General features: G+C 42.8%; 1 protein-coding gene across 6 annotated transcripts in view; it reads right to left on the bottom strand.

Moving 5' to 3' along the window:
• The window catches only part of NR3C2 (nuclear receptor subfamily 3 group C member 2), a 439,369-nt gene that overhangs the window by 47,229 nt on the left and 378,082 nt on the right, over window positions 1-14,058 (bottom strand). For all 6 annotated transcript variants that reach the window (XM_070770130.1, XM_019977557.2, XM_070770129.1 and 3 more), the window contains one exon: window positions 4,471-4,601. In XM_070770130.1, coding sequence (XP_070626231.1) covers window positions 4,471-4,601 — 131 coding nt within the window. The remainder of the gene's footprint in view (window positions 1-4,470; window positions 4,602-14,058) is intronic.

Genomic DNA, 14,058 nt, shown 5'->3' with positions numbered 1-14,058 from the left:
ATTAGTTGTGGTTTCAAATATTTGACATTCACACTCATAATTAGATGGCCTTCATTATGTAACAGTTTTTTTCTTTCAAATTAAACCCTTGTTTTAAAAGTATACAAAAACATAAAGAACGATGGAAATAGGTAGAATGTTAACTGTGAAACTATAGATGCGCTTTCTACCAAAATCTTAAGGTTAACCCAAAACTTTATAAAATAAACTGAGAGTTTATATATACATGCTTTCACAGCCCACCTATTGAGACACATTTTTTTTTTTTAAGTTTCAAAATGTTATGGAGTAAACCTTTCATTTATACAGATACTTATGGATATTACACATTTAAAACATTACCTAAAATGAGAATGGAGTGAGCACATTTCATGACTGTATTTCAGTGCTGTTTGGTGTAGCTACTGAGATTAACCAAAAGCTTTCATACTTCTGACAGTTGTGTTATCAAAAATTCTCAAGATGATGAACAACTTGTGTCAAATATTACTTGTGTTTTACTGCTGTGACGGAAATATATTGTACCATTTTCCCAGCCAGATATTTTAGAAGTTGAAACAGACCCACAAATAAAAGAGAACTTAGGCAAAACCTCAAATTTTGGAGGTCTGCCTAGATTTTCTGAATTTACTTATTAAATGCAGCAGGGCTCCTGGAAATCATCCAGAATCTATGGGCTGGAGAAGAGCAAAAAGACAGCTGGGTGGGAAGCTGGTTTGCTTTCCTGTGTGAGCAAAAAGAACATGATCTTCTTGATGTTACAGCCTTACTTTCCTCATACACCGGACATCAGGTGTGTAATGTAACCTTCTAAATAAGAAGAAAAATTTTCCTACATTCTATCAGAGATTAGCAAAATAAGCTTACTAAAGCCTGAAGTTTTCATGATTTATACAATTCTTTACTTCTGTTCTCCTGTTTTTTTTTTATTTTGCTTTTTCTGCATCAGTAAAAATCAGCCTTGAATGTACTGAATTACCTGGAAGCTAATAAATTAATTTAGGGAGCTAAATGATATCAGAATTGATTATAAGGTTGACTGACTAAATGGATGTAAAAGGACAAGATACCAATAACAACTGAGTGGCCAACGTTTATAAAGGATTATTATCATGAACAATTTTAGAAAAAAATTTAAATTCTATCACCCATTTGATATTTTTTTCCTTTTTCCTTTTTTAAATTTCTTCTAACAGTTAATGATACACCTTGGAAAGAGGACTGAAATCACTGTTGCTGAATGTAAAGAGTACATTTCCAGGGAATTCCGTGGCAGTCCAGAGGTTAGGACTCTGCTTTCACAGCTGAGGGTGCAGGTTCAATCCCTGGGCAGGGAACTAAAAGTACATTTCCCAAGTTCTGTTCTAGAAAGGATATGCTGGGAGCCTCAGAAATCTGGAAGAACAATGGAGCAGGGAGAAGAGCCTGGTTCTACTGAGCCTGTGGACGGAGGACTGCAAACACCAGCTCCTGAATGTGGGCTGAGCGTACAGTGAGGAGCGGTGGGTACTGAGGACTGGTGGGGCCTGCAGTAAACTGGGGAGAGCATGGGTTCCCTGTGCAATCAAAGTCCATGGCAATCAAACACGACAAAAGGCCGAAAGCAACCTGAAAAGCCTTGCTGGCCAAGCCAAACACAGCTGAGACACGCTGACCCCAACGCCCTCCCAGGCTGCTGGTCTGTCTTCGCTGCTGGAGTCCAGCCCAGCCGGCTCACCCTCCCCTCTCCCTGCGGCTGGGGGTCCCCTGCTGCCAGCCTACCTTCCACCCTTGCATCCGGCTGGAAGGGAAGGTCAAAGCCCTGGGTCTGAGTCCTAATTCACCAAGGAGGCTGCACAAGTCACACTTGCACGCCTCTGTTTTGTCCACTTTAGACAAGTTAGCAGTCTTGCACCATTAAATCAGATGATAGATGGAAAAACTCTTTGGAAACCTGAGAGAGGCCAGATGTGTGTAGGGCAGATACTGACACACCAGCCCCTGCCTTCCCCTTCCTGCCCTACCAGGTGCAGGCTTCACTCTTCCCCAGACCCAATTCCTCCATGCTGGGATCAGCAGCTTTTCTCACCCATTCTATCCTCAATGCTTGGCTGCTCATGCCACTCACTTCCAAACAGCTCTACTGAAAACCCTTCACCGAAGCCACTGATTCCTGGGCCGAGGGGAGGGCTGGGCATGTCTCAGATGCTCTTTTCAGCTTCCAGGGGGTCACTCAACAGCCTCTCCTCCTTTGAAGTTGGCTCCACTTGCCCTGGTGTCCTGGCACCCAGAACATTTCTCCTTTTCCTCAGTGGTCACGGCACTTGGTTCTGAGATTTCCTCTCTATCCTGTCTCCTGCCATCATCCCAGCCTCACCCTCATCTGATGAGAGCTTCCTCAAATTCCTTCCCCTCTGTTTGGAAAGGCTTGGGCCGCTGTCTGGGGAAGAAGTGTTCAGCATCCTTGCCAAGGCTAATCCTGCCTCCCTCGTCTCTCCTGGCTCCTTCTGCCATCGACTTCTCTCCTCTCATGCTTGGTTCCAGATGCCCGAAGCAGCTTCCCATCAATCTGCAAGTCCCTGGCCATCTGGCCCCTGCCTGATGCCGCATGGTCAACCCCAGTAGGCTTCTGTCAGCATTCCTGGCTTCCACTGGAAGCTCTGCCACGAGTCACGCCTCTGGGAAGCCTTGACCTCTGGGCCCTCTGCCAGCTCCTCTGCCTCCCTGATGGTTCTCCCTGTCCCTCAGCACTGCGCTCCTCCTTTCACGCGCCTCAGTGGGTCTTCCCTCTTCTTCCTGTGCCTCGGCACCCCCACTTGCCAGTGGACTTTCCTGTTCTACAAAGATCATGTCAAGCTTATATGTCAATATCCAAATTTGTTTTCTGAGTTCAAGTCCCCCAGTGTCCCCCTCTTTAGGCCTCCCTCTGAGGCTACGCATGCTCAGTCACTCAGTCAGGTCCGACTCTTTGCGACCCCATGGACTGAAGCCCGCCAGGCTCCTCTGTCCATCGGATCCTCCAGGCAAGAAGACTGGAGTGGGTTGCCATCACATCCCGCAGGGGATCTTCCTGACCCAGGGATGGAACCCACATCTCCTGTACCTCCTGCATTGGCAGGTGGGTTCTTTACCACTCAGCCACCTGGAGAAGTCATTTTATACTCCATAAAATCCGCTCCAGTCCCAACAAGAATGCACTTCTCCTCACAGTATCACTACCACCTCACAATCATCTGTGCCCTCAAAACCCAGGTTGCTTCTGATCCAGACTGTTTTGCGCCCCTTCTCGTCAAGGCTGACTCTGCAGTGTGTCTCGAATGCATCTGGCGCTGTCAGCAAGCTGCCCACCATCATTAAGAAAGTTAAAGTGTAGTCGCTCCGTCATGTCTGACTCTTTTGACCCTGTGGACTGTAGCCCGCCAGACTCCTCTGTCCATGGAATTTCCCAGGCAAGAATACACCATTATTCAGGCTGTTATTTCAACAGCTTCACAGCAGGTCTCTGGGCTTCCAGTCTGGCTCAATTCTCTGTCTGACTTGGCCTCTCTCTCTCCTCATCCTATCCCCTTTCCTTCAGTCTATCTACTGCCAGACGTCTTCATGAAGCCATAAAGGACCCCTATGGCCATGTCAGCCCACTGCTCAGAGCCTTCTGGACCACACTCCCCTGCTTGCCTAATAGACAGCAGATGTCTTCAACAGGTGGGAATTTTCCAGTTCAATCTACAGGGCAACCATGCCTCCCCAGTCCAATAGTACCTGATATACCTTGAAAAATTGGTGGATACATAAATGAGATAAAAAACAAAAATCATAAACAGGCAAAACAACTCCGCAGAGCTAAGCACTATTATGTGGGTCTGCTTCCCACACCACCATGCTCTCTCATGCTCCCCAGCAGGGAGGTCAGCTCATGCCTCGGACTCAATCCCTTACCCTGGCAAAGCTCTCTGAGATGAAGCTTCATCAAGCATCCTCTGATGCCAAGAAGTGAGAATGTGCTTCCCTCCTCTGAGCCCCCAGGACAGTCTTTATCATGGCAGACAATCACTCTCCACAGTGTATTAAAATGACCTTGAATTTATCTTACGGGAGACAGTGAAGGACAGGGAAGACTGGCGTGCTGCAGTTTATGGGGTCGCAAAGAATCTGACATGACTCAGTGACTGAACAACAAAAACAAAACTCCCCGAGGGTTGAGACTGTGCCTCATTCATTCTGGTAGTTCCTGAACTGCCCAGTCCCACCATATACATAACAGACACTTAACGAATCCTTAGTGGCCGGATGGATGAAGGGATCAAGGCAGGTGCGCCACCCAAAGCTTCTAACTCTGCGAGTAACTTAATTCATCCTGCACCAACGCCCTCTGCCCACCTCCTCTTACTTTTTTTTTTTTAATACTGACTATCTGGCCCTAGAAACAGGCTAGTCTCCGAAAGGGAAGATGATGTGACAGTATAAAAAAGTGCCAGTTGGACATCAATTTACTCGTGCTCAGCAGCAGCAACACTTTCATTACGGTGTATTCCTCGAAGGTGAGCTGCAGCCGGACAAACTGAAGGCTGATCTGGTGCATCCCCTGGCAGAGCTCATACATGGCAGACTGGTGCATCTTCTCTCTGCAAAGGAAAAGCAAAGATGTCTGAGATTGGAAGGTCCAGGACCAAACCCAGACCAGCAGCCCCAGGGAGCCCACGGAGAAATCCGAATCTGAGTTATGCCTTTGGCTTCAATACAGAGCAGGTGTGTATTTGCAAAAGAGAAGTCAGCTGCCTAGCACGGTGACTGGTAAACTGCCTCTCGACCAACCTAGCCAGGCTGTTTATTCGTCCCCTTGGAGAATGTCAGAAGCACCGAAACCAACCTTTTTTCAAAGTGTGCCATGACTCCCCTTTACATCAAGGGTGATAATGTGTGATGGTGCTGTGTGTGATACTGAGATCATCCATGGAGTGGAGATGCTGCTGTGATGTGGGGTGAAGCCCAGAGATTCCAAGCCCTTACTGTTTGGAAGAGCTGTGTTAGATGCTATGGACACATGGCAAGTATGACCAGTCTCATTTCCACATGGGACCTCCATTACCCTCCCATAGAGGTTGTGAAATGTGCCTACTAATGCTTTGCAGCAACACATTTAACAAGACAAACCAGGCACTTCCCTGGAAGTTCAGTGGTTAAGACTTAACGTTCCAAGGCAGTGGCTGTGGGTACAATCCCTGGTCAGAAAGCTAAGATCCCACATGCCTTGTGGCCAAAAAACCAAAACATAAAACAGAAGCAATACTGTAACAAATCCAATAAAGACTTAAAAAAAGAAAGAGAAACTGAATTTTGAAAAGTGAAGGGAAATCAGACAACATTTAAAAAGATTCCTCAAATGGAACCTCTCTGGTCCAGGAGAAGATGATTTGGGAATGTGTGTGAAACATATACATCCATTCAACCAACCAACAGAGCCACTCTCTATGCCAAAATCCAAGTGTTTCCATAAAAATCCACAAGATATTACAACACAAGTCATGATTATCTCTTTCCGTGAGAAGGAAGGCAGGCATCATTTAATTGTTCAGATGTTTTTCCTCAAAGTGATAAATCCTCTGGGAGGCCCTGGGTAAGTACCAAGTTATGATGACCAGAAATAAATGAGTGAAAAAGAGACTACTAGTGAGAAACATGCCTGATGACTCAGGCCACAGACACAGCGGAGTTGATGATGGCTGATCCACTTCTATGAGTGACTGAACGCAGGGGAGCGTCTGTGGCAAAGCCACCCTGGGACTCCTCTTCCAGGACACACTCTTGGATTCCAATGGCAAAATTCTCTCTAAAAGCCATTTGTAAAGAACTCATAGAACACGTTGCATTTTTCTTGGTATTATTGCTATATGTTTTTCTTTCCCCGTAATAAGCTAGGAGATATTTTTAACCATTAAAAATTAGAAAAAATTTTTTAATGTATGAAATTTTAAATTTAATTAAAAATTTTAATAAAAAAATGCAGCATGTTGGATCTTATTTTCCCTACCAGGGATCAAACCTGTGACCCCTGCATTGGGAGCACAGAGTCTTAACCACTGGACTGCCGGGGAAATCCTTTTAATTGAAGTATAGTTGATTTACAATGCTGTGCTAATTTCTGCTCTGCAGCAAAGTGATTCAGTTATACATATATATATACACACACACACATTCTTTTTCATATTGTTTTCCATTTCCATTTCCAAGTACAGTTCCCTGCGCTACAGTAGGACCTTGTGGTTTATCCATTCTATATATAATGCTTTGCATCTGCTAATCCCAAACTTCCAATCCTTCCCCACCCACCCGCCTTGGCAACTACAAGTCTATTCTCTGTATCTGTGAGTCTGTTTTTGTTTCATAGGTAGGTTCACTTGCATCATATTTTAGATTCCGTATATAAGTGATATCACTTGGTATTCATCTTTCAGGGAGCTATCTCTAAATAAGGAAACATTTTCAAAATACTTGCACACACATCCAAACCCAAACACACACACATACACACACACACACAGAAAAACAGCGGGAGACTACGGTTCCACCATGAAGAATTAAGAATGCAAATATATGCTAATATCTTTGCCATACTTGCTTCAGATCTTTAAAAAGTGAACAAGGCCTAGTTAGGTCCTGTTCTGCCTCCCTCCTTGTCCCCATTCATCTTCCTCATTCAAGAAGGGAACCACCCACCACGGGAGATTCCCATTTTCTCTCAGATATGTACACTTTACACACATGTATGTATTCATGAAAACAGCACCCAGTACCACTTTGTTTTATGTAAATTTGAAATTAGATATGCACATCCTTCTGCAACTTATTTTTATTCAGCGTTGTGATTCTGCGATATGTCTGTTTTAACACACAGGTAACTCAAAGTGAAGTCGTTTTCTCTGCAGAGCCTTTCGTTTGTCTGAACACACCACAGTTTACTAATCCCTTCCACTCCGGATGGACACTGGGGTTGCTTCTGCTTTATGGCTATTCCAGATGAGGCCCCAGGGACATCAGTGGGTATTTCTCTAGGATATAGGATGAAAACAGAACTGCTGAGTCATGGATGTATGCACAGCTGCTGCTTTCATTCCAACCAGAAGGAGATGCGATGTCCTTTTGTTCAAGTCCGGCCAACACTCATCATTAACCCATTTGAATCATTTTTGCTTCTTGATGAGGGCTGAAAGGTTAGCCCCACTACTGCCTTTATTTGCATGGTCATGATCACCAGCAGGCTGAACATTTTTCAAATGTTTTTTTGACCATTTGAGTTTCTTCTTTTGTGATTTGTCTTTTCATATCTTTAAATACTTTAAGCTTTTTGCCTCCTTCTATCGCCAATCTTTATTCATAATTTTTTTGACTTATAATTTTTGTCTGATATTAATATTATTTCTTCCTCATTCCCTCTGGCTCTTTCTTCCCTCCTGTCTCTTTCTTTTGCTCTTTTTAGAATTAGCCTAGGGACTTCACTAGTGGTCCAGTGGAAAGGACTCTGTGCTCTCACTGCGAGGGCCCAGGCTCCATCCCTGATCAGGGAACTAGGATTCCACAAACCACGTGGTTGCAGTCAAAGGGGGAAAAAAAAAAAAAAAGAATTTGCCTGGAATGCCCTTTAAAAAAAATCCCTTATTTACAAAGTCCCCACATAATTATATTTCACACATGTTGCTTACAAACAGCAAAAAGCTGAATTTAAAAAGTCTGAGAGTCTCTGTATTATAATAGCTTGGTTTAATCTGTTTTCATTTATCATGATTATTGATTTATTTGGAATTTTTTTCCTACCATTTTAACTTCCTTTCCTCCTTTCTACTTCGTTTCATTAAATGGGTCTGGCTTAAAAAATTTTTTTTTCTTTGCTCATCTACTGGATTTAGAAGGTTCACATTCTATTTTTACTCTTAAAATAATTAAGTTATGAACTTGCATATTTAAAAATCTAAAGTTAATCAGCAGCTTTTCCACGAGGAACAGAAAAAATGTAGAGCGCTTTATCTCTGGCCTACTGCCTCCCATTTTCACCGTGTCGCTCTTCAGTATTTAAACTTCCACTTGTTTTCAGATTACTGCCCAAGTCTCTCCCTCTCTCTCACATCCACACCTCGTGTCTGTTTAGAGTTACAGATGTATTTCTTTGATCACTGCTGTCAACTGCACTTCACTCCTTACTACTGGGTTCAATTTCCTACTGAAGAATATACATATACATACATATATAATTAAAATTCTGCAGCAGTCAGTCACTGAATGTTGAAATCTTTCAGTCTTGCTATGCCTGAAAGTGTTTTTATTTCACCTGCATTCTGGAATGACAGTTTAACACGTTATAGATTTCTAGTGTGGTAACCTCCTTCAGCAGAGAAGGCAATGGCACCCCACTCCAGTACTCTTGCCTGGAAAATCCCTTGGACGGAGGAGCCTGGTAGGCTGCAGTCCATGGGGTCGCTAAGAGTCAGGCACAACTAAGCAACTTCACTTTCACTTTTCACTTTCATGCATTGGAGAAGGAAATGGCAACCCACTCCAGGGTTCTTGCCGGGAGATTCCCAGGGATGGGGGAGCCTGGTGGGCTGCTGTCTCTGGGGTTGCACAGAGTCGGACACGACTAAAGCGACTTAGCAGCAGCAGCAGTAGCAACCTCCTTCAGTACTTTGAAGATAGTATTCCACGACACCTGGATCTTCACCACCACTTCTGGGATTTTTTTTTTTTTAATTTTATTTTTAAACTTTACAATATTGTATTGGTTTTGCCATATATCACATGAATCCGCCACAGGTATACACGTGTTCCCCATCCTGAACCCTCCTTCCTCCTCCCTCCCCATACCTTCCCTCTGGGTCATCCCAGTGCACCAGCCCCAAGCTTCCAGTATCGTGCATCAAACCTGGGCTGGCGACTCGTTTCATATATGATATTATACATGTTTCAATGCCATTCTCCCAAATCATCCCACCCTCTCCTTCTCCCACAGAGTCCAAAAGACTGTTCTATACATCTGTGTCTCTTTCTTGTTGGTCTAATTGTCTTTCCCTTATAGGTAGAGAACTAGTACTTTCCTTGGTAGCTTAATAAAAACTTGCTCTGTTTATTTTTGATGCTTGCATTTTCAATATGAGGAACCCAAGTATGCACTTATTTTTATTCCTGTTGGTCAGGATTCAGTGTCTTATTTGATTTGAAGATGCAGTTATTTCTTCAGTTCTGAAATGTTCTTAAGACATTATTTCTTCGAATATCACCCCCACCCCACCTATTTTTCCTTTTTGAACTCCTACTCGTGGGTTAGACCTTTTCACTGAATCTTCTGCACTAACCACTGTTTCATATTTTCTATCTTCTTATCTCTTTGTACTGTGTCCCAGGCGGCTCAGTGGTGAAGAACCTGCCTGCCAATACAGAACACAAAAGAGATGTGGGTTTGACCCTTGGGTCGGGAAGATCCCCTGGAGGAGGGCATGACAACCCACTCACGTGTTCTTGCCTAGAGAACCCCACGGGCAGAGGGGCCTGGCGGGCAATGGACCATAGGGTCACAAAGAGTCGACATAACTGAAGCGATTCAGCACGCACATCTGCACGGCACTCTAGGTGACTTTCTCATCTACTTTCTAATATTTTTTTTCCGTTTCTGTGTAATCTGTTTAATGTTTACAGCGTTTTGATTTTAATGTTTTTCATGTCTTGTGCTTGTTTGCTGAATCATGTCTGACTCTGTGACCCCACGGACTGGAGCCTGCCAGGCTGCTCAGTCCAAGGGATTTCCCAGGCGAGAATATTAGAGCACATTGCCATTTCCTCCTTCGGAAATGGCAGGCTAGGTGCCTAGAAACGCTTGACTTAGTTTTTCCTCAAACATTTCTGTTATTTTCCATGAGATACTTCTTACTTTATGGTTATTATATGTCCTTTCTCTAAATCATACCTTATCTATTATATCTCTAAATACTTTCAACATGTTTATAGTTGGTTTAAAATATTTTAAATTCATTTTGGGGGGACACTCATAAGCCTGCCCAGCATGTTTTATTAAGGCATATACTGTTTCTAGGTGAGTCCCAGTGGCACTGTCTTGTGGAAGGGACTCTGCGGGAAGTTGTAGCATTTATAGCTATCAGGGGTACAAGCATTTCACTTGATCTGGACCAGTTTTGATGCTAAATTTTCAGCTTAATTGCTTTTTGCAAGACTCGTGTAGTTTAAATTTAGACTCCACACTTGACGTGATGCAGGCTTGTGGCTCTTCTTTCTTTCGGCTTCCTTGCCACGTCCCTGGGCTGGCTGGCTTGCTGGGTTTACTGTCCCTGCAAGTAGACAGTGAAATCTTTTCAGAGCCTGGGGCTCCATTGCAGGCCCAGTCTTGCAGGAGTGTACATTCTCCTTTCCTGTTCTTGTTTGTCTTCTAATACCCATCCCTAAGGCGTTTTTCTGCATCCAGAAGTCGGAGGACCATGTGTAACTAGCTTTAACTCCAAGTTGAACTACTCTGGCGGTGAATTCTCTGTTCTTTTTTTCTTTTGAACTTAGTTATATATTTAAGATCTTTTAAAATACAAAATTTCTATGTATTTTGTACATAGAGGGGGGAAAAAAAGCTCAATTCCATTTCACCATTCCAATTGCTAACTTTAAGCTTCTTAAAGGCAAGATCCATGTCCGATTGACCTTTGTGAAGGTCAAAGAGAGTCTGATAGCCAAGTGCCCTGTGTCCATCTTTATGCAAAAGTGTTTCATGAATGAATGAGAGAGAAGGAAAGCCAAAAGGAAAGAGGACAGGCGAAGACAACCAAATGAATGACAGACACACAGATGTACATGTGACAGTGATGATCAGAGAAAGGTAACACTGAAAATTCACAGAAAGATCAAGTGGCTAATAAACTAGATACTGCTTTTGTTAAGTTCTTGAAAAGTTTCCAAGAACAAAAGGAGAGATATAGGTTATAAAACGGGGTGAAGCAGATAACAAATCTGGAGTCTGTGGAATATAATACAACACATATTTGATGACACGCAGTTTAAAAGTGCACTCCTAAGCACTTGATCCCTTCAGCTTCCCTGCGCAAGAGGCAGAACAGACATCCTTGGCTTTGCCCCAGTAGGGGGTAGGAACGCATGGACCATGGGCCCCTGAGTGTGCCGGTTTTATGAGCCTGGCATCATGTCACTTCTGAGATCTAGGCTTATCATATGTAAACTTGGAATTAACACTAAATCCCACTGTGCAGAGATGTAGGGACCAACTGTATGGAAGTTCTTAAATTATAAAGCCCTCTATGAACATTAGCTTTTGCTGTTGATGTCATGGGGAGAACAAAATGCTTCTTGAGAGACCAATGATCATTTTGGTTAAACAGACCAAGAAAGAATCGAATTCTTAAAATTACTTTCCAGGAAAATAAGACTGCATTCTTGTTGTTATTTCTACACACATCATGGTAAATAAATCAGGAGAAAAACCAGAGAGGATGCAGATTTTCAAGAAGGTAGATGTGACTTGCCCAGGGTAGAACAGGAGGATGAAAGGTCTCATGTCAGTGTTTCTGTTACCAGAAGTGTTAGCAAAACGTCCACACACAGATTAAAGACTGTGTACAGACAGACCTCAGATTCTACTTGAAAGACAGATTAGAATGTGTAACAACACACCTAAAAAAAGCCACTTTTTTGTCACTTGTATGGGAAAAGCATCTCTTTAACTCTTTCTTGAGGCATTATTACCTGAATAATCCCCATCGTTTTCAGAGCTATCACTTATGGAATGCCTACCATACCAAAATTTCGTCTTGTTAGTTCTCATAATGCCTTGTGGAGACTCATTCTCATGTTCGTGACAAGGAAATAATTTAGGTGCACAATGGAGCCTTGGACTTAAACCCAGGTTTTTTTCTTCAAAACACTGGCCTCTGCATGTGAGCCAAGCAATTCCTGAAGGACCATCCCCTGACCCCCTCCCCCATGATGCAGAAAGTGGAAAAGACTTGCAGTGAAGAGCACAGCACTCTCTTAAAAGTTGTATCCATGAAACTGGGGGAAATCTGTACTGACCTGGTCACCACAGCAGTGACTGGAGTAAGAGATAAAGCCCAAATGATCCTAGATTATGAACAGTGTTCCTCAAAAGACAACCTGACGAGGCTAATGAAGTGAAATGAAAGTCGCTCAGCTGTGTCCAACTCTTTGCAACCCCATGGACTATACTGTCCATGGAATTCTCTAGGCCAGCATACTGGAATTAGTAGCCTTTCACTTCTCCTGGGGATCTTTCCAACCCAGGGATTGAACCCAGGTCTCTGGCATTGCAGGCGGATTCCTTATCAGCAGAGCCACAAGGGAAGCACTGAAGAGGCTAGGATGTTCTTAAAATAGACCTTCAAGAGATGGACTCCTTTCTGACAGACATATCCTCTCCACTCTGTTTAAGTGCATGCCATGAGATGGTGGGAACTGGGTTGCTTTCAGGCTCCTGACTCAAGAGAACCACCTGAAGCTGTTTTCAGCTAAGTTAACATCCCAGTCGCACTGACTTCACTCCTCTTCACTCTCTAGTTCCCATTCAGAGACTCTTAGGGCTGACTGTTTCAACTACCTCCATCAGAAACACGGCTCCCCAGCTAAGCCTGTGAGCCTCAACTGCTGAGCCCACGCTCTGCAGTAACAGAAGCCCCCACAACGAGAAGCCCTGGCACCACAGCAAAGAGTCGCCCCCATTCGTCACAACCAGAGAAAGCCTGCATGCAGCAACGAAGACCCAGTGCGGCTGTACATAAATAAAAAGGGGAAAAAATCCCTCAGGCCTTTCCTCTCTCCACGTTGCTGGCTTAGTCGTTTACAGCTCTCTCCTTCAGAGTGTCTCTTTACAACTATAAAGAGGTATTTGGTACCTCAAATGTTTTGCTGTTACATTTGCTCCCTTGTTTATATTTTGCTCCCCATTATATGGTAAGATTTTGTGTTTTTCCAATTCCACTGCTGCTGCCACTGCATGAAATTGAGTTCTCTAAATGAAGAGTACTGTGTACTCAATATAGCTTGAAATTTCAAGAAAATAGGCCATCTTAAAAACACATTTTACATCACATCATTTTTTGCACAATTAGATTAAATGCACAGAAATTTAACGTACATCCAAAGAAGTTGAAACAAGGACAATCTTTTCAGCATGATACGGGGATTAATTTTACAACAACATAAAAGTTATCTCTGCTACCTGCTTTGATTCATTAGATAATCTTACCTCATTTTGACTAAAAAATAAAAAAAAATAAAAATACACAGACTACTTTGGGAAAGAGATGAAATTTGTATAAAAAATAAATGTAAATGCCAAAGTTACCTGTGAACAGTGGGGCTGATATAGAGCCAGTAGGAGATTTTTGATGTAGGAAACAGCCCTGTATTAAGGTGAACATCGGACCTGACACTCATTTGTCTCTACTTCTAAATGTGGATACAACATCGTTTATAAACATCGTCTCCTTTTTAGGAATAGCACAAAGTCCAATTTTAAATAAACAGGATAACAAAATGGTCACAGAGACCCAGTTTCAATGCAAATACCTTAGGCTTAAATCCATGAGAATGACAGTTCTAAAATATTCTCAAAGAAACTCTTAAAAAAGAGAAAGAGAAAGAAACATTTCAATTGTCTTACCATTTTCTCCAACTAGGAAACCAATTTTATTCACAGCTATAACTTTATCTGGTCCTTTCTTAGGACACCTATTACACTAAATTGAAATCGTATGATCATTTGGAAATAGTTTTAAGATATTATATTAAAATAATCTAATGTCTCTAAACTTGATTTACTTGGAACAAAAGTGAAGAATCAAAGAATGAGAAAATACCTTTTTTTTTTTTCTTTTGAAAGAATTTTGAGTAGGATATGGAATTTACTCTCGTAATAAAAGTGGGAATTAGAGGGCCTTCTCTGCTCGTCCAGTGGTGAAGAATCCGCCTTCCAGTGCAGGCGACTTGGGTTCAATCCCTGGTCAGTGAACTAAGATCCCACAAACCTTGGAGCAACTGAGCTCTCGTGCCACAGCTACCGAG

This window comes from Bos indicus, chromosome 17 (assembly GCF_029378745.1).
Source record: "Bos indicus isolate NIAB-ARS_2022 breed Sahiwal x Tharparkar chromosome 17, NIAB-ARS_B.indTharparkar_mat_pri_1.0, whole genome shotgun sequence".
Classification (NCBI taxonomy): domain Eukaryota; kingdom Metazoa; phylum Chordata; class Mammalia; order Artiodactyla; family Bovidae; genus Bos; species Bos indicus.
This window is presented reverse-complemented; position numbering and strand designations above follow the sequence as displayed.